This window comes from Euleptes europaea, chromosome 13, assembly GCF_029931775.1.
Source record: "Euleptes europaea isolate rEulEur1 chromosome 13, rEulEur1.hap1, whole genome shotgun sequence".
NCBI classification, from domain to species: Eukaryota; Metazoa; Chordata; class Lepidosauria; order Squamata; family Sphaerodactylidae; genus Euleptes; species Euleptes europaea.
In genome coordinates this window covers 39749474-39770096 of record NC_079324.1, presented here as the reverse complement: position 1 = coordinate 39770096, position 20623 = coordinate 39749474, and the positions used below count along the sequence as shown (strand labels likewise).

The following is a 20623-nucleotide window of genomic DNA, read 5'->3' as shown; positions in this document are numbered from 1 at the left end:
CAAGAATGGTGCCAGTTGCTGCCAGGTTGCAGGGTAGCATGCTTCATGGTATAGTGTAGTGTCTCTTGGTGAGTTGTGAGGCCCTTGCTCACAACCCAGCAAATCTCACACGTGAAGAGCGAGTCAGGACACCAGTCGATTGAGGTCACAGTCCCTACCTCTTGACCCTTGTAGCTGAAGGTGCCGGGACCAGCACAGAGCAACTGACAGACTCTCCTTTTTTGTCCTCCTTTCTTCACCACACTGTGACCTGTTGCTGCTTCTGGACTGGCGGTGTGTGTGTGGGATACCCATTCATCTCCCAGGAGATGCTGAAGAAGGAAGCACTTCTCCTTATTCCTAATGTGCTGAAGGTTTTCCTTGAGAATGGGCAAATCAAGTCTTTCACGTTTGATGGTCGAACCACTGTCAAGGTAAGGGAGGACACCAAGGAGTAGGGTTGCCAAGTCCCAGGTGGTGGCGGGCAAACCCCTGCCAATCCACCTGGCCGCCCGCTGACCAGCTGAGGGTCGGCAGGCAATCTGTGCAGGCAGAGACAGGTCACTTCCGGTTCACATCCGGAAGTGCTGCATTGCAAAGGGCCGGTTTCCACTCAAATTCCCAGTTTGAGTGGTAAAGGCCTCTTGCGATGCGGCACTTCCGGGTGTAAAACGCATCACAAGGGGCCATTTGAGTGGGAAACGGCCCCTTGTGGTGCATTTTACACCCGGAAGTGCTGCATCACAACAGGCCTTTACCACTCAAACTGGGAGTTTTAGTGGAAACCAGCCCTTTGCAATGCAGCACTTCCGGGAGCTCGCGACCCACCCACCCCCACCTCCACTCCAAAAACCTCCCGCCGAAGAAGAAGAGGGACCTGGTAAGCCTACCAAAGAGGGAAGTCCATTGCCTTGCCCATCTATCTCGCAAGTGCCTTCTCCATCCCTCTAAGGCCCTGGGAAGTTCTGCCCTCAGCAGTCCACTATCTTTTCCCTCACAAATTCTGGGTCTGCATCCCACTAACTCAGAAAGTTGTCTTCTCTTTCCTGGCCAGTAGGCTGCCTTTGAATTAAGTGGGAGCAGGACTGAACCTTCTGCACTGACTGCTTGCTACTAGTTTGCTGTGCATTTCTACAGCTCTGGGAGCGGCTATGTGGTCCTTGAGACTGCGGCTTCCAATTGCAGTTGTTGGGGAATACATTCACAAGCCCCACTGTACCCCAGCTGAGTTTGTTCCCAGCAGGCATGGTTGTCCTCACAGCTCCCAAATAAAGAAGGGGAGGGAAGGCCTACAATCACCCAGGGCTGTCCTGTAGCAAGCTCTGGCTTTCAACCCCAGCACCTAGGCTCCCTTCCCACAGTCTTCTCAACCTGCTCTCTCCTGCCAGGATGTGATGATGACCCTGCAGGACCGGCTGTCCCTGAGGCACATTGAGCATTTCGCCCTTGTCCTGGAGTACGCCAGCCCAGAGCAGAGCCACAAGTTCCTTCTCCTCCAGGACAAGCAGCCCCTTGCCCACGTAAGCAGCAACGGCCTTCCGCTCCTTGCCCCAGGCTTAGGGGCATGTCTGCGTGGCCTCTTTAAAACTGGCTTGGAATGGTTTTGTTGTTAAGGCTTCTGCCATGAGATGATTCAGCAAGAATAGCAGCAGTCAGCAAGGAATCTCTGATGGTGCTAATAAAACTGAAAGAGTGAGGGCAGCAGGAGGGACAAGGGGGTGCCATGAATAGACTGGGGAGCACTGTGGGGAGCCTCTCCATGTGGCCTGGCACTCAATCAGAGACATCCTAGGGTGGACTGGGATGGATTGTTAGCCACCCCCCCCCACATGCACTAAGTTTTACCAGGAAACTCAAGTGGAACTGAATGGCTTCTATGCATGACAGAGTCCACAAGAGCATGCTTGGATAAGCTGCAAAAATCTCCTGTGCCGGATTCCTCTGTCATGCACCAGATCCTTTCTGATGGACTTTGTTCCTCTTAAGTTTGAATGCACCTTTGGAGAGGGGGATTTGAACCTGCCTTCAGAGCTTTGAGGAAGGGGGAGAGAGAACACGAAAGCAAAGCAAACAAGGTAGAAAGGGCCCATGAATGGATGCTGGCACTGCCGGTCAAAGCCTGCATTCTCATGAGTGTTATCTCCTTAATCTGCGACCTGGATGGGAGGCATTATTCCAAGCTCCGAGGAAGAAGAGTGGGACCACCAATGTGAACTTTAAAAAATTTGGGAGATGCTAAAGCACTGGGTGACCGGCTCCCCAATGCCCCCTCCCCGTTCCTCTGATTGTCAGAGTGAAGCCAATGGGGGACGTTACTGGCCTGCGATGGGGCCTGTATGTTCTTGAGCTCTGCATGGAGCTGGAGAAGGAACCACAGGCTCAGTGTACCTGGCTTCACCTGCGGCTGCTTCTCTCCAGGTGGTGCAGAGGACCCACTATCAGGGGATGAGATGCCTGTTCCGTGTGAGCTTCTTTCCCAAAGATCCAGTGGAGCTGCTGCGTCGAGATCCAGCAGCATTTGAGTACTTGTACATCCAGGTAAGAGGGGAGGGCCAAAAGAATGGGCAGTCAGCTAGAAGGAGCCTTCCCAGGCCTCGGCCTTCTAACCTAGCAGAAAACGGGCCACGTTTTCCTTCTCTCGCTCTTCTTCTGAGTCTTTGATTCTCCTGGATTTTTACTGGCCCTGAATGAAATTATATTAATGTTGGCTTTTGCAGGCATTTTGCAATAGCTCTGTTTTTGGATTTCCAGCTTTATGACTTGCTCTTTGATCATGTTTTATTGCAGGTTTATTTTTGGATGCTGTTTGCATTTTTGTATTTCCCCCCACTATTTTTTGGTTATGAATTTGGAAGCTCCTTGGAAGCCTTCTTGTCCCAAGGGTGTGGCGCGTGAACCCACATACACACACATGCTTGCTTGGGCCGCTTCTTCAGTTGGGTCACTTCCAAGTTCTGCCTCCTTCCCCTTCACGCACAGCCTCCCTGCCTGGTGCAGCAGTTGAGTCGCCCCAGCCAGCACAAGCATAGCTCAGCAGCCCCCTCTCCTTGACTGAGGATGGCTGAGGACAGGAGGCTGGTAATGAACATGTCAGAGGAAGCTGTGGTTGGCTGGAGCTTCACGGCAGCAGATGGTAGACGGAGAAGCCAGCCAGTCTGCTTCTGCCCACTCCGCAGTAGGTCTGGGCATGTGGCTTCTGGAGCAATGCAGCATGGAATTGTGGGGGGAGGGGGGTTGCTCAGCCGAAGCGTTCCTGAGCACAGCAAGGCACCAATTTGAATTGTCTCCTCTTTCCTCCCCCCCCCACCCCAGAGCCGCAATGACGTGATCCGGGAGCGCTTCGGGATGGAGCCCAAGCCAGAGATGCTGCTGGGCCTGACCGCCCTTCACATATACATCACTGTCTCCGCCACACGGCCGAGCCAGAAAGTGTCCCTCAAAAACGTTGAGTGAGTCTTCCTGCTGCCTCTGTGCACTCTTCCTCTACACATAGGGGCAGTTCTCAGGGCCTCTGCAGCACTAGCAAATTCTCCTTGCCCCTGCGTTGGGGTTGAGTGCAGCTTGGCCCAAAACAGGCCACTTTGGCTGAGAAATGGCCAGCATGGAGGAAGGGGAAGCATAGAGCATTGATCCAGCATCTGGGCTGGGGGAGGTCACTGCTCTGCCAGATCCCCAGAGCAATGATGCCACCTCTTCTACCTGCAGCTTCCAACCTCACCTGGCCCTTTCCACCCAACTCCCGGCAGATCTTATTAGAGACGCTCACACGGTGCTCTTTGGCACCCTCTTTTGGTTGCATCTGAACTCACACTCAGGCAGTAGCGCCTGGCTGTATGTTGGAATCCAGGGCCACTGGCCTCTTGGTTTTATTTTGCTGCTACAGACTAACACAGCTGGAATGTATGTTGCAATACAGCTGAATGTTTAGCTAAATCATAATAGGAAAATATTGCTTTAATTGGGCATTTTCTATATTCAAAAGGCTTGACTTGACATTATCTTGTTCTGTCCTTAACAACAGTCCAGTGAAGTAGACCACTATTGTTATCTCCCTATTGTAAATGTAGCTGCTGAGACTGAAACATAGTGGCTTGCCTAAGTCTTCTTGGTGAAGACATGGCAGAGATGAGATTTGAACTCTGGACCTGCCAGATTGCAGGTTATTCTCTTAGCTGCTTGGCTACAGCAGCTTCCTGTGACACCAGCCTACTATTTCTCTCTCCTTTTTTCCACTTCAGTTCCTCTTAGGACCTAAAATTTACATTTTATGGGCCAAATAGTGAAATATTGTAACTATGGTATTTTGTTTCATGAGAAGCAGCAAACCCTTTTAATATGACCAAATCATGTTGCTTGAGAGGGTGAGAATCCTCTCCCACCTCTGTGTACTTCATGCTGCTTGCTTCAGGCCCCTCTCTCCACTCTGACACTTTGACGTTCCTCTCTGTGCCTCCCCGGACCACCCTCATATCTTTCTGCCTCTCCAGCTACTCTGTGAAGACCCCTCCCCAGACTCCAGCAGCACCTTCCCCCTTGTTCCTAGGGTTGCCAGGTCCCTCTTCGCCACCAGTGGGAGGTTTTGGGGGCAGAGCCTGAGTAGGGGGGGAGTTGGGGGAGGGGAGGGACTTCAATGCCGTAGAGTCCAATTGCCAAAGCGGCCACTTTCTCCAGGTGAATTGATCTCTATCGGCTGGAGATCAGTTGTAGTAGCAGGAGATCACCAGCTAATACCTGGAGGTTGGCAACCCTACTTGTACCCACTGCCCCACCTGTTTGCCCAGATCTTCTCCCCTCCCTGTTTCACACACATTTACAGATTGAAAAATGAGGGGATTTGGGTCTCCGCCCCTTATTTCATGGTTTCCTCTTTCCTGCTTTCAGAAAAGAATGGGGCCTGGAGCCATTTCTGCCCCCCTCATTGCTGCAGGGCATCAAGGACAAGAGCCTTCGGAAAGCTCTCTCCCAGCAGCTGAAGGCCCACCAGAGCCAGCCGCCGTGTGGCACCAAGGCAAGGAAACAGGGGCAGGGTACTCACTGGAGGCAAGGAGCCAGCTAGGCCTTTGAAGAAATGTTGGTTGTCTTGGTTCTAGTGAGCATGCGTAGCAAAACAGGATGCCATCTTGTTTAAAAATCTCACAAGGAGACACATGAATCTATCACACATGGCCCAAGAGAGGCAGCCAGGCCAGGGATGGCCTGAGTCTGGCCAAAATACAGGTCCAGCTCCAACAGATTGCAAGAAAGATGTTCTCGCCTCTGATATATTGAGGAAGGGAGATGAAGTCCTTCACAAAGCAAGTCTTTCAAAATCACACCCTGGGTCCCTCCTTCCTCCCTTTTTGTGGCAGCTGTCCTGTTGCCATCTAGTGTGCAAAGCTCAGTATCTTGTAATAATTAAGATAACTGAATGAATCAAAAGCTTCAAGGAAGAGCTTTCCATTAAATTGTTGCACTTCAAGTTTCCGTACAGTTCAGGAAATACTGCAGCCAGAATAAACTGACACATGTAAATATTGCAAAATCAAAGTTCGGGAACTACCTTTTTTTTCCTTCACCGAGAGGTTTTGTATACCAGTTGTCTTAATATAATTTTAGAGAGAACACCGTGTGATCATTTTTGTGCGTTTTGTTTAATGGGAAGCTGTATTTTGGCCCAGATCGTGCATTCTATACTTAGGGGCCTTTATTGGCTAGTGCGTGGAAGCATCTATCAGATGTGCCTGCAATACCAGCCTGGCCAGGACTAGTGCAGGAGGCCGTCCTGCCCACAGTGCCAGGCTGTGCTCTCTGTGCCACAGTGCAGAGCCACAGCTAAACAGTGCCTGTGCTTGTAATACCCCTAAGCACTCTGCAGTGAGAAACTTGTGCTCCTTTTAGGCCTTGTACAAAGAGGCTGTTTCTTCCCCCCTCTGTCAAGGGAGCGGTAGCCATTTGCTAAGTTATAGGGAATGCCTTGGGAATCTTTACGCTCTTGCTGATAGGGATGTGATGCATTTATACAGGTCTCCACGACCCAAGCCAAGCTCCAGTACTTGCGTATCCTAAATGAGCTGCCGACCTTCGCAGGCGTCCTCTTCAACACGGTGGGACTGGTACGGTAACTGTAGCGTGGGCTCGTCATAAGCAAACGGGAACCCCAAGCCACATTTCCTAAAGGCATGAATTGGGCTCTCCCCGGGCAAGGCTTTAGGCCAGCTGGCCAGCCTTTCTTCCTCTTCTTGCTTTCAAAGCTCTGGGATTATGTTTGTATCATTCCACTACATTGGCATCAAGAATCCCCATTCTTTAACAGGTGAGCAGATAATTGCCTTGGCGGTGTAGGAGACATTTCCATCTCTGAAGCTAAGCAAGTCTGGGTCTGGTCATTGTCTGAATGGGAAATCTCCATGGAATCCCCCCCCCCCCCCACACACACACACACACTGTTCTGAGTTTTTGGGGAGATGGCTGGAGCAGAAGTGTCACTAATTTTTTAAATGATGGCCCAATTAAATGCCATCACCTGAGTTGAAGGGCAGATTTAGTAAAATTCTATTTTCAAATAGGATCTGTCCTTGTGGATCTGGCAGTATAAGCACAATATGTCATTTGTTTTTTTATTGTCTGTTATTCGAGGTTGATAGAGACTGGTTGAGTCATTTGATAATGGAAAGAAGGCACTCGTCCTTCCTGAATTTTTTTTTTAAATAAATAAATCAGAGATGGTAAAGATTTCAAAATTTATATATAAATATATTGGCTGCCTATTTTAAAGAATAAGGGGATACATATTAGATATTAAATATTTTGGCCGTTGTGCTTAGTATAGTCCTGCTTAAGATCTGTTGGTCATTTGAGCAGAATCATTAAAGAAAAATAATAATTTAAAACACATCTGTTTCTTGGTTGGCAATCTACCGCTGTAGCTAGGCTTTCTGCTGAGGAATTGAAATACTCACCTCCATATCAACACGTACCTGTGTCACGTGAGAGACCTTCTCGGCTACCTATGCCCAGGCCAGTTGATGCATTTGAGGTGCAGAGGGTGACAGGGCTTTGTGAATGCACCCCTCCCCCAATGCCAGATGGTTCGGTCCAGTGCTGAGGCCTACATGGCATTGCTGTGGAGCCCACAAGGGCATGATCATATTGTATGTGGCATGAGCCTAGTCCTGACCCCAGTTGCTGCAACAGCTAGTGAGTTTTATACACCCACACACGCAGCGTGTAGTCCCATATTTCATCCTTTTCATCCACACAAGCCCCGTTGTGTCCACCGCAGGGTGATGCCAAGGTTGATCCAGGGAGGCTTCTACTCTCATGGTCCATCTCCATCCGGGGAAGGTTCTGCTTTCATTTGTCGTAAGTGTCATCCATCGACCATTGTCCATGCCTCCCAAATACGACTGGGGACGCTTAATCCCTTCACTTCACCCACATGTCCATTTGCTTGATTTCCTGGGTTATTTCCCCCCCTTCCCTTTTCCCCTTTATGTGGCTCTTGGGCTGACTTCAGTAATTTGGAATGGTTTTGCAGAATGCATGCAAACCCAGGTTCTTTGGGCTGGAACAAGGAGACAGTGCTGGGGGACCCCTGGGACCCGGTTGGGAAAGTGACCTTTCCCCTGCTCTCATCATCTCCCTTCACCCATCCGTGCATCTTCTTTCACTCAGTGCATGGTTGGTGAACATCCTCAGGCCTTCCTGCATGTTACACACTCCTTGGGTCCTCGTTTGCAAGTTCCCCATGGGGAATTCAGTTCCTAGGAGTGTGGGGCCCTATTTCTCCTCACACACCGCAATCCCCATCCCAAGCCTTTTTTATACCCCAAATGGGAGTGCTGTCTGCCCCGTTGAGGAAACCTGTGTGTACCCCATCAGTACACAACTGTCCTATGGGGAGCGGTTAAGACGCTTAGGGCTGTTTCGCTTGGAAAGGAGGCGGCTGAGGGGAGACATGATAGAGGTCTATAAAATTATGCATGGTTTGGAGAGAGTGGACAGGGAGAAGTTTTTCTCCCTCTCCCATAATACTAAAACACGGAGTCATCTGCTAAAGGAAGTATTTTTTCACACAACGCATAGTTAAATTGTGGAACTCCCTGCCCCAGGATGTGATGATGGCTGCCAGCTTGGAGGGCTTTAAGAGGGGAGTGGACATATTCATGGAGGAGAGGGGTATTCATGGCTGTTAGTTAGAATGGATATTAGTCATGCTGCATACCTATTCTCTCTAGTATCAGAGGAGCATGCCTATTATTTTGGGTGCTGTGGAACACAGGCAGGATGGTGTTGCTGCACTCGTCTTGTTAGTGGCTTCCTAGAGGCCCCTGGTTGGCCACTGTGTGAACAGACTGCTAAACTTGATGGGCCTTGGTCTGATCCAGCAGGGCCTTTCTTATGTACACGTGGAGCCCCCAGTGGAGCAAACAGCAACCCCTTGGGGATGTTTTGGGTCAGGAACCCAGGGCAGGGGGAGTTAGACATAAGTTCTGTCTCCTTCTTGGCTGGCGTCCTGATGGGGTACACACAGGGGGGAAAGCTGAAGCCTCTTCTCCTCGTATATCATGGCCCCAACCCAAATTAGGCCCTGTGGACCTGGAAATGGAGATCCCAGTGGGGAAGCTGCAAGCACATATAAGCTGCATGAAGCCACAGAGGACCCGGGGCGGGGGGTGGACATACGTAGTTAGGCCCTGCCAGACCTAGCAGCAACTTTTGCTTTCAGAAACCTTATGGATACTTCTGTGTTCCACTCCTGTTTTGTGTCTCCCCTCACCCCATCCAGCTTCCACATGCTCTTCTTGTCTGACCTTCTAGGATAGGATCGCATGCTTGTTTTCCAATGCCCACAAGATCCATCCTAAATATCCCCCACATCTGTTGCCAACCAGTCTTGGTACCTCAGGTGAAAGGAGTGTTTGCAAGCACCTCAGCCAGCAGGATCAAAGCTGCTTGTGGTCTTTGTTCTGGGCACGTTCCCTGTGCCACCCGCGAGCTTCCTCTCCTACAAAGGAGCAGTCTCTGGCGCAGTGACCTTCTGCCCAGTTTACACCCAAGATGGAACCCAGCCAGCAGAGCTCAGAACGTTTGGCTCCGGTCCCAGCTCAGTGGAAGGAGGGAGGGAGGGAAAGGAGACTGCAGCAGCCCTTGCAGGCCGGCCGGATTCTGACAGCCTCTCTCCCTCCCCCTCCCTGGCTGACCTTGATCCCTGCTCAGGATGAGAAGCAGCCGGCCACCACCCTTCTGGTGGGACCCCGCCACGGCATCAGCCACGTGATTGACTTGAAGACCAACCTCACCACGGTGCTGTCCGAATTCAGCAAGGTCAGCAAGATCCAGCTGTTTCGGGAAAACCAGGGTGTGGCACGGGTGGAAACGAGCATCCTGGATGCCAAGGTAGGTGCGGCTTCCTCCCCTCTTCCCTGTTTCATGGTGGGGCCAGAAGGAGAAGCCTCTGTAAGTTGGGGGAAGGGCATATCTGCTGATGGATGTTCAAGGAGGCTGCATGGACCAGTAAGTGTGGAAGGGAAGCCCAGTCCTGTGGGAAGGCTAAGGACTGAGGCCCAGGAGACTTGAACTCTGAAAGGGGGCAGGAAATGCAGGAAATGCAGAGCTGGGGTCTGAGAGAAGGGCCTAGTGGCCCTCAGGCTAAAACCACAACAAAGCGGAAAGTGAGGCCTCAAATGAGAACTGGGAGGTCAGGTTGGGCGCACTCTTTCTTCTTCTTTTCTGTGTTTTTTTTTTTTAATCCTGCCCTTCCTTCAAGCGGGTCAGGGCAGTTCTCCCCCTTCCATTTTATCCTCACAACAACCCTGTGAAGCAGGGCTCTGGCAGAGAGACAATGGCCAGCTGGCGCACAGTCCTACAACAAACTTCACAGCGGAGTGGAGATTTCAACCTGGATCTCAACAGCCTGACACTCCAATCACGGCACCGCTGTTGTGGGATCTCAGTGGGAGGTGGGACAAAGCTGAAGACAAACACCACAAGGGAAACCATACATGGGAACCAGCCCCAGAAGAGAGGAGCCCAGGAAGCCCTCTCTCCAGAGCCACTGGCAGGCCAAGGCAGCAGGAGCCATCCCAGTCTGGGCCACTGGAATCTCCTGGGGGCAGAAGGGCCGCTTGCACAACCGGCATACAAGCCCCCCTGGACCTCACGTAGAGCAGTGTGGAGCGTTATATGCAAATGTCTTAGAGGCAAGGGGTGAATTCAGTCTTGGGGTGAATCTTAATGCTGTCTCGGGGTGCATCAACAGAGGCATAACATCCAGATCGCAAGATGTCATAGTTCCACTGTACACTGCATTGGTCAGGCCGCACCTGGAGTAATGTGTGCGGTTCTGGAGGCCTCACTTCAAAAAGGATGTGGACAGAATCGAGCCGGTGCAGAGGAGAGAAGCGAGGGTGATCAGGGGCCTGGAGACCAAGCCCTACAAGGAAAGGCTGAGGGAGTTGGGAATGTTTAGTCTGGAGAAGAGGAGGCTGAGGGGGGGGGGACATGATTGCTCTCTTTAAGTATTTGAAGAGCTGTCACTTAGTGGAGGGCAGGAAGCTGTTCCTGTTGGCAGCAGAGGATAGGACTCGCAATAATGGGCTTAAATTGTGGGTAGAAAGGTACCGGCTGGATATTAGGGGGGAATCTTTTACAGTAGGAGTTGTTTGACAGTGGAATAAGTTACGTTTGGAGGTGGTGAGCTCCCCCTCACTGGCAGTCTTTAAGCAGAGGCTGGACAAGCACTTGACAGGGATGCTCTAGGCTGATCCTGCTTTAAGCAGGGGGTTGGACTAGATGGCCTGTATGGTCCCTCCCAACTCTATGATTCTATGAATTGTAGGGAGCCCAAGGAAAGTACAGAGCTATTCAGATGGAGGGACAGTGGGTGTGGATTGGGGGGGGGGCTGAAGAGCTTTCACTGAAAACCACTGCTTGGCCCCTCCAGTGAGAGCAATTGCTGAAGAAGAATCCCCCCCCTTTCAATTGATTCTTTTCAGCCCCAGAGAGCTCAAGGAGACTGAGAAGGAAAGGAAACAGTCACTGCAGCCCTTTGAAATGTTAACCTGCTTGTCACAATTATTCCATTGTGCTAGCAGCTCCCGTGGTTTCAGTTAAAGCTGTGGGATGCAACTTCAATGCCATTCCTTTGTGAATCAAAGCCATTAGCGGCTCACCTTCCCCGAGCATTCTTTGAGCCCTTCAGAGAATCAGGAGCCCCATCCCAGTTGCTCTTCAAGACTGGCAAGAGCCTGGCAGATTAGTAACAGTGGGGAGGACATATGAGAGAGGCTCGTGAATGTCAAGCCAAAGGATGTTCGCACCCCCAGAGATTCACAGACCCGATGGAACATTGCCCTATTCACCGAGATGTGAAACCTGCCTTCAGAGCTGGGCATTTGGGCCCGGAAATTCTACAGGCATTTTGGCCCATTTTGAAATGCTTCTCCGGTGCCCAAACAGCAGCTCACTAACATACCACTTTGGAAGCTCCAGGTGATGATGCTTACTCTGTCCTTTGCCGTCTCTTGTTCTCTGCTGTGCTGATGTGGGGCTATTCTCTCAAGTTCCCACCTTATCTGTAACTGGGAAGTTGTGGTATCACAAGAGACAGCAACGTTTTTGCAGCATAAAGCAGGGGCATGTCTGACTGTGAGAAGATTGTCAGGCTTGGTCCTGCTCTACCAATCCAGCACACACTGGAGTTGTAGCTGCCCTAGAAATAGGGCATGGGGGTCACCTGCTTGGTGCACGCAGGTGGTTTATCTGAAATCAAAGCGAGTCCCTCCTTCTAAGACGACCTTTCTTTTCCTGCCTTGTTATGTTCTGAGTATATCGATCCATAGTCCCCGGTAGAAGCAACCTCTTAACATTCCAGTTGCCTATAATTACAATTGAATCGAAAAGACATATTTTTACCTGCAGTCTTTGTAATTAGCTCCGGCTTCCATCCCTGCTGCATGCTCTTCTCCTGGCAGGCACACACATTGTTCCTGCACACCACCTGTTACCCAGCCCCAGTGACACTGCCCTATATTGAGTCAGGTCACGTGCAGCCCAGCGCCACTGACGCTGCAAACCCACAGCGGCTCTGTGCAGCTTCTCTCCCAGCCCCTTAACTGGAAGATGCTGGGGACTGAACTTCGGGTTTTCTGCATGCAAAGTAGGCACTCTCTTGCTGAGCCTCAAAGACAAGAACCTCCCTTGAAAGCAGGGAGCCAAGATGAAGCGACAAAGTGCCTGGCAACATGCCAGCTGCAAATTCAGCCCAGCACCCCATCACAGTCATTGAGCTCCTGCCTCCCAGCACTTAGCAGAGGTCAAGAAGACTTGCATTGCTAAGGATCCCTGGTGTTTGTACCTAGAAGCTGATTTCACGACCAGCTTTGGCTTGATTGCAGCCTTACATGCCCTGACAGTAATCAAACAGGCACAGTTGGTCTCCTTGTGAGCCAGCCCTATGCTTCCCTCCCACTCAGCTAATCAGAAGAACAAGAAGACAAGTTGGTTTTTGTATGCCAACTTTCTCTACCCCTTAAGGAAGAATCAAACCGGCTTCCAATCACCTTCCCTTCCCCACAACAGACACCCTGTGAGGTAGGTGAGGCTGAGAGAGCTCTCAGAGAACTGACTAGCCCAAGGTCACCCAGCTCATGTGGAGGAGTGGTGAATCAAACCCGGTTCTCCAGATCAGAGTCCACTGCTCCAATCAGGCATCTGCCAGGGGAATACCTGCAAGCCACCCCCGCCATTGCTTGGGCAAGAATATTTGACCCAAGGCTCTGACATTTGAAGGGACCCCTGGACCACATTTTGGCTCACCCAGGCACCCACGTGCCGCAGCGTAATCCTGTGGTCTGGCCCTGCTTGGGCAAAAAAAGGGAACCCTGCCCTGGCGGCAGAAGGCACTAGCCTGGAGAAGGTAGCCAGCGATGTCTTGTATATATACGCTCATTCTGCCACACATCAGCCAGTCTGGGTGGGCCAACACACAGTGGGGTGCTGGAGAAACACACTGGCCCTCCCTCAAGCCACCCCTTCCTTTTTGTGAGCAGGTTGGGGTTTTCCTTATCACCATTTGTGGCATGCAACTAAGATGGCCAATTAGCCGGGGGGGGGGAATGTTCTGTCTCCGTAATGGTGGCTTAATGTGTAGAATTGTTTCACTGAAGTGTTTTGCGGCATGAAGCTAAATAACATGACCCAATAATTGCTGCGAATCAAACCAGTATTAATGGGACAGCTGGAGGGTCTAGTTTAAAAGTTGGCAGCCCTGTATCAGTGAGGCCCAGCTTTATGCAGCCCCACAAACATGCACGCCCCTGCATGCTTAGGGAGGACTACCCTAAGCAGAAACATGGATATTCTGAGTGAGACATTCTGCAAAGCCCTCATATGGTCACTTTCCCCCAGAAGCAAGCATCTGCAAAGTTCCTAAAAGAATTCTGAGAAATAACTATTCTCTTTCTAGAGCAGCACATTTAGCCTCCTGTATAACAGACAGAAAGGTACAGGTAAGCATCATTTTTTTATTGACAACAAGTACCTGGCCTTTGTACAGCAGACCAGCAGACGGAAGTGGGGAGGTGGTACTCTGGTTGTGATGTCAGAACTTCCCTTTGAAAAGCTGGCCCCTTATTGATGGACATAGTGATGTGTGTGGCAGGCCCAGGTATGCTGAGCAAGCTTTCCTAGTGACAACAGTTAGACCATGTGATTGAATGTTAAGCTGATAGAATCTCATTAGTTTGAATCTCATTAGTTTGAAAAGCTGATAGAATCTCATTAGTTCTGCAAAGTGATATAGACCAGAGGTAGGTTTCTCTCTTTCTCTGGCTTATGCCTTCAGTTCAGATGAGCAGAGGGAACAAGCGTGCCTTCCTCATGTGTTTCAAGCAGAGCATCGATGCACATGATGTGCCATTGGAGTCAGGCGCCTCCTGCCATCTACAGACCTTTGCTGGAATGACTTGCTTTCTACACAAACAACTGACTGGAAAAGATGCGGCAGGGACTGGAGATCTCCTGGGCAGCACACAGGCTGGAGTGGAATAAAAGCAAAAAAAAAAAAAAAATCTTGTTCTCCCAGGCTGTGTTTCTGAGGAGCAGGAAGCAAAGATAATTAGCCAGGCTAGGACAGAAGTTTCTGAATGACCGACAGCAGCTTCCTTCAATAATTAAGAAGCACAAAGCCGATCCCTGGTTTTGACACCACAAACAAAAATGAGAGAAATGCAAGAATGCTTTGAAGAGAAGCGGGAGGTGCTGGATGATACAGCTGTTGACCTGGAGGTACCTTACAGCAGAAATCTGCAGGAGCACAACGGTGTTGTACAGAGCAGACTTCAGCATTTGTGGAATGAAACTTTGATTAAAGTCTCAGATAAAACCATGTTTGTCTGCAGTCCAGCTGTTTTCCCTGTCGCTGAAAATGAGCTGCATTTTGCCAATGAAGAGTTTGATGCAATTATCACCTTTCTCCTGCTTAAGCCAGTCATATGAATTAGCATTAAAGCCTCCAGCTTTCAGAGTCCCATGGGAAAGGGGCTCTTGGCTACTAATTAACTGAGCCCAGATCTACTAGCTGTTTTCCCAATAAAGCATAGCAACAGGGTCTCCGCATCCATTCCCTTCAGTGGACTTAAAAGGGTGTAACTCTGTTTAGGATGGCACTGTTAATCTGCATTTTAGTAGTTCTCAGTTAAAATCTGCCTAAACCAATCATTTTCTCAGCTGCAGATGTGGTTCTCACAGCTGCTTCATTGTCCCACGTTGTCCTCTCTAATGTGCTTGATCTAATTCAGACACTCACCCAGCAAAGTGGCACATGCCTTTGTCTTGGCACACGTATCTGAGTGTCAAAATGCACCTTACAGTGATATATGATCGGACTCCCCTAAAGAATCAGGGCGCCCCCGATTTGGGAAAGGGCTTAACTCTTGCTCCCCCAGCACTCTCTCCTACATCAAACTTTGCTTTTCATTTTTTCTCTACTGGGGCTAATAGCAGCCAGGGAGATGATTTCAGTCAAGAAAAGGAAACAAACAGGTATCCCCCTCTATCACCAGACCTGATCCAAATTGCTACTTTTTAAAGGGCTAGCTAGCATGTTGAATGATCTTTTCATGGATCCTCAGTGTCAGGTGTAGTTTGGCCCTGAGATCAAGAATCACCTGTGGTCATGGGGCCATGGCTCAGTGATAGAGCATCCGCTTGGCATGCAGAAGGCCCCATGTTTAGTCTCCGGTATCTCCAGTTAAAAGGGCCAAGCAATAGGTGTTGTGAAAGACCTTTACCTGAGACCCTGGAGATCTGCTACTAGTCTGAGTAGACAATACTGACCTTGATGGACCAAGGGTCTGGTACAGGATAAGGCAGCTTCATGTGTGCATGTTCATGTGTGTCCCAAGAGAAAGCAGGGCATGAATTGAGGGGAAAATGCAAACAGAAAAGCCCCAGGACACTGGGAGAGGATGCCAAAGGTCAGGAATTGCCATGAGGGAGTACAAGCACAGCCAATTCCTTACCACTATAAAATACTTTTGGCTCCAAAGGATCCAGAATGGGTTGGCTTATCTTCAAGCGCTGTGACATTTTAAACATTCCAAATCACAGGAAATAACAGTTTAGCTTGTGCCTTATGCAACTTTACAAAGCTTCCTTCTATCTGTACCTTGGTCCACCCACTCTTCCATGACACTCAAATGTAGTATTCCCCCCTCCCTTTTGCGGGTCCCCAGCCACCTTTCCGATCCTATGTGGGGTGGTGTCTACTCCAAACCCAAATGTTCTTTTCCCTGGACTCCTCTGCTAGCCACTTCCAGGCATTTCACTGGCATTTTCTGCATCAAAAGGCTTGATGACTCAAACGAACGCCTCTGCACTGGAGTCTGTACAGCAGGGGAAGATGCAGCCTGCAGCACAGGGGAGGGAACCTTGCCGTCCATCATGAATAAACCTCGCAAACAACCTCCAAATAGGGCTCCGTGACACTCGACACCCACACAACAAACTCAGGCTGATTTCCCCCCCTGCGGCAGGAGGCTGATTCCCTTCTCGTGTCCTTGCCCTGCCCGTCTGCCTTCCCTGTTTGCCGAGCTCCCCTTTAATGGCTTTTCCTCCCCTCCCCAGCCTCTGGTGCTGCTGATGGAGTGGCCGGAGGCCACCAACTTTGCCTGCCTCATTGCTGGCTACTGCCGCCTCCTGGTAGACTCCAAGAGGATGATCTTCTCCCGTCCCGCCAGCCAGCCGCCGCCTCCTCAAATGATCAAGGCAGGTATGTTTCATCCTCTGCTGTTTGTGCCCCAACTACTCAGGGCTGCCTGCCTGGATGGGGCCCCCAAGCTGGCATCTTCCCTCTGCTATCAAGGGCTGCGACCCCCTCCCTTCCCCCCCCGCTCTGTTTTTCACCCCTTCCTGCCCACTGGTGTGTGGTGCTTCAGTCCACCCCAGCTAAGGCAAAGAGGGAATCACCTCTTTCCACTTTCCCTGGACCAGCACGATGGCCGGATTGAGGCTGAGTCAAAGGGAGGGAAGGGGTGGGGGTGACTGAGGGTCTGCAGCTGCTCACAGCAGGGGGCTTTTGCCATGCGGGCCCCACAGGAGGAAGCCATAGCAACAGTCCTCTGTCAAGTGGCCCTGAGTAGTTCCATCTTGGTCTAGCCCCTTAGTCAGACCAGGCCAGGGTTTTCAGGATTTTTTTTAATTTCCAAACATTACAGAAGTCCTTCACATTATTAAGATATCATTAAAGGGGCAAGTTGTATCTGGGCACGATGGAGATCACTATGTGTGTTTTGCTTCTCCAAATTCTAAAACTTGCAACCAGGTACAGCAGGGCATGCTACATTTCTGTGGCAGGGAAAGGATTCTCAGAGCAGCACTGAAGAATCTGCACAGCTGTTCTGCCTGCACTTTTCTTCCATCAGCCCCATATGGCTGCCTTCCCCATCACCACTACCAAAGGCCTTTGCGAGCTTTAAAAAAAAAAAGCTGTTGCAAGACCGCTGCAGTGCAATAACATAATGATCTACAGCCACAACCAAGCCACTCCTCTGAATGTCCAGCTTTCATTTTTTTAAAAAATCAAAGAGTAAGTAGCCCCTGTTGTCCCTTTTATTGCTAGATTTTTATCACTGTACTGTGGCAATGGTTGACTTTTTAAAAGAAAAAAATCTCTGGTGGCAACACAGTGACTGCTGGTTGCTGTAGCAAAGAAAACGGTGCCGGTACAGGTGGGACCTTCAAAAAGGTGCGCCTTCCTGTCCACACGCAAGCAAATGTTCTTTGGCCACAGTATTTCCAAAGAAATATTGTATCAAACTAGGTTTAGGAAAGGTTGCAGCAACGTACTGGAAATCTGAGAAAGTGAGCGCCCAGAGGATGATGTAATGTGGATACTCAAAACCAAAAAAAAGCCTGCTGCAATTTGGATGCTGAGCCAGAGCAAAGCATGTGTGACTGTAGGCAACCTGCAAGTCACTTTCTGCCCTGCAACCATCTGGCACCTTTTGTCCCATGAGGGGAGACTTTTTACTTGGGATCTTGCACTGACTGCTACAGTGAGACGTCAACGTTGTTCTCCGCTTGGGATCCAAGACGGTGCATTTCCACACCTGCACACGTATCCGCTTTTGCTGGCTTGCTTTTAGGGTGAGGATTGAGAGGACAAACTCACCCACGGGCAATAGGGTGTCAGAATGAATTTTTCTGTGTGAATTTAATGGAACGAGTCTGATTTCAGAAGTAGTGGGCACACGAGTGTGCCGCCACCCAGAGACCAGTCCTGCAGCACCTCAGCAGCTGATTGGTTTTATTGTAGCCTGAGCCTTCCTAGGCAAGGGCCGCATTCATCAGATGTGTGGAGTGGACAGAGAAGGTGGTAGGTATGTTATATATGCATGGGTAGAGGCACACTGGTTTATGGGGGCTTTGGAGGAGGGGAGGGTGATAAACCTGGAACACAATGCCATCAGACAGGAGGTCCCGCAGGTTGTGCACTAAGACAGTGGCTATCCAGGCAATCTTTAAAAAATCCATTGTCAGCTTGCAGAGTCTCACTGTTGATCACTGTCTGCCATGGATCTGAAATAGCTTATTGGTTTTAAGCGCTGTGGAGCACCTGTTGAGCTTGTCATGTCAGTGGGCATGTTGGAGCGAAAAGGAAAGATGGCTTCTTTCGTGGCTACATTATTTCTGCCAACTTTAAAATTCTTAGGGATAGCACAGATCAGAGGAACCTCTGGTTCCCCCTCCTGCTACTAAGTGGTTTCTCAATATGCAGACCACATGCGGATTAACTCCTCTGCAAGGATGAGCTCTCCCTGTGTCTGGCCATGCCACTGCAGGTGGGTGCATGTGTGACTGGATACTTCTTCACTCCCCTGTCTGGAAAGCTCGCAGGTCAGGGAGCAGGAGAGGCTGGAACTGTGCTTCCTGACATGGTGGAGTTGTTTTGTACATGGGTGTATTTTGTATGCAGAAGCCTTTGATCACAAACGTAACCTGAGGTGTGTGCTCTGATTGCCGTGAACACAAGTCTTACAGGTTAACCCATGTCAGATTGATCAAGCAACGTCACTTATGCCAGTGGCCCCTGCCCAATTCAGGCGACGGTTTTGGCTTTATCCAGATGGCCATTTCCTGTGTCATTCAGCGTTGAATTGAATGCACAAAAAGCACAAACTTGGGGGAGGGAGGAGAGACAATGATCTCTGGACAATCAGGTTTAGTGCCACTGCTTACCCCCCCATCCCCCAATCTGCTGTTTTGGACCAGCTGGAATCAACACCACCTCCGTGTGGTGAGCACCCTGAAAGTGGATGCCTGGCTGGTTTTGGAAAGGCTTTCCAATTTTGGAAGTGTTCTTCACAATGCAAGTCTGCTAACTAAACTGCTTTGGGAGCAAAGTCTTTCACTGGCACAGCTGGACAAGCTTAAGTTGGAACAACGAGTGCTGTAGGGCAGACTTGTAACGGTCCATTTGCTGTTTCCATTTAGATTATGCGCCCACCGCCCATCGGTCTGCTGCAGCGGGGCACGTGGGAAAGAAAGAGAGCGGGTTCCTGGGTGGCGCTGTCCACAGCCCCGGGGCATGCCCCCCTCGAGCTCCCGTGGCCTCGGACTCGGAGCTCGTCAGCTTTTGCTACCTGCACATGCGAGAGCAGAGAAAGGAGCGCAAGAGCAGGACGGACATCAATGAAAACTTGATCTTCTTTGAGGAGTCTCGGCCCCGGACCAAATCCGATCCCACACCCAAAAGCTCTGGACAGGACTGCAATGGGGCCGCTCACAACTATGACCCGGATGGCCTGGACCAGGAGCACTGGGCCAACCGGGCCAGAGCCTACACCATGGACAGCCACGGGCAGAGTAACTCTGTGCACTTTTACTGTGACTCTTGCAAAGCCAAAGTCAAGGGTAGGTTGGCCTCTCGCAAGGGCGGCAATTCTGGCAGCTCCCGTGACAACGTGGTGGACTTGACGTCCCTTCCCCCTCCAGGGAGTGATGAGGAAGAGGACGAGACCACCGCTCTGCTCCCTGCCATTGCCGCTCCGCCTCCTGGCTTCCGGGACAACAGCTCCGACGAAGACGACTCCAAGCGCCGGGCAGCGGCACAGGGCCAGGAGCAGGGCCGCCATATCTGCGGAATCCTCTACGACGAGATCCCGGTGACGCTTATAGATAGTGTGCAAACAAGGACGGTCAGGGACCATGCCCAGGATCTGGATGATGCCCTGGTCTCCACCCTGCAGGCACTGGAGGCTTTGGCTGCCTCGGAGGATGGCCCGCACCCCCAGCCGCAGCAGACAGCAGGTAACCCTACTGTGGTCATCAGTTGCAGGGCAGAGTTCCAACTACTGTGGGAGCCATTTACAGCAGGGGATGCAGGAGGCCGGATGAGGAGGCAGGGTCACAGGGTAAGGATGTTGTCAGCGTGAAGCTGCCTTGATCCGCCCTCGCCCAGTGCTCTGATGGTCAGTATCTCACTGGGATCTCAGGCAGATAGGTCTTTCTCAACACTTGCAGCCTGAAATCCTTTATCTGCAAATGCCAGGGATCAGACCTGGGACCCACAGCTTGCAAAGCATGTGTTCGACCACTGAGCCACAGCCCCTCCCAACACGAAGCTACCTTGTACTGAATCAGACCTTTGGTTCATCAACCTCATATTTGTCTACTCTGACAAGAAGTAGCTCTCCAGGCACAAAAAACGTACTTCTTTCCCAGACAAGCTGGCAGAGATCTTTTGAATTGGACATGCTGGGTGAGATCTGGGGGCTTCTGCATGCAAAGCATATGCTTTGCCACTAAACAGTAGCTGCACTGATTTGAACAGTTCAAAAGCAGTCATGAGATATAACTGAACTTTGTAAGTACGTGAGCCCTGTGATCAGGACTAACTGTAGTACCCTTGTCTTTGGAAACAGCTAAACGGCAAGGTTTTCCCTAATGCAAAATGTGTAAATTCTAAGCCAGATTTGGAAAGTTCTAATGGGAATTTTGTGCAGTTCTGAACTGGTAGTCAAATGAAGGAAGACAATGAAGAGAAAACATATTTCCTTTCAAACTGTCAATTACTTTTTATTTGACCAGCAATCAAATAATGAGGTACAGCTCCGAAATCACGTTATGATGTCAGTATGTCATGTCAGTATACAGCTGGGCC

At 50.5% G+C, this 20623-nt stretch overlaps 1 protein-coding gene across 1 annotated transcript in view; it reads left to right on the top strand.

Annotated features, from left to right (window-relative positions):
* The window catches only part of FRMPD3 (FERM and PDZ domain containing 3), a 50165-nt gene that overhangs the window by 25385 nt on the left and 4157 nt on the right, over positions 1-20623 (top strand). The window contains exons 7-15 of the mRNA XM_056859662.1: positions 306-413; positions 1368-1499; positions 2398-2517; positions 3292-3428; positions 4861-4987; positions 5982-6071; positions 9178-9357; positions 16087-16231; positions 18955-19770. Of these exons, the coding sequence (XP_056715640.1) occupies positions 306-413; positions 1368-1499; positions 2398-2517; positions 3292-3428; positions 4861-4987; positions 5982-6071; positions 9178-9357; positions 16087-16231; positions 18955-19770 (1855 nt within the window). The remainder of the gene's footprint in view (positions 1-305; positions 414-1367; positions 1500-2397; positions 2518-3291; positions 3429-4860; positions 4988-5981; positions 6072-9177; positions 9358-16086; positions 16232-18954; positions 19771-20623) is intronic.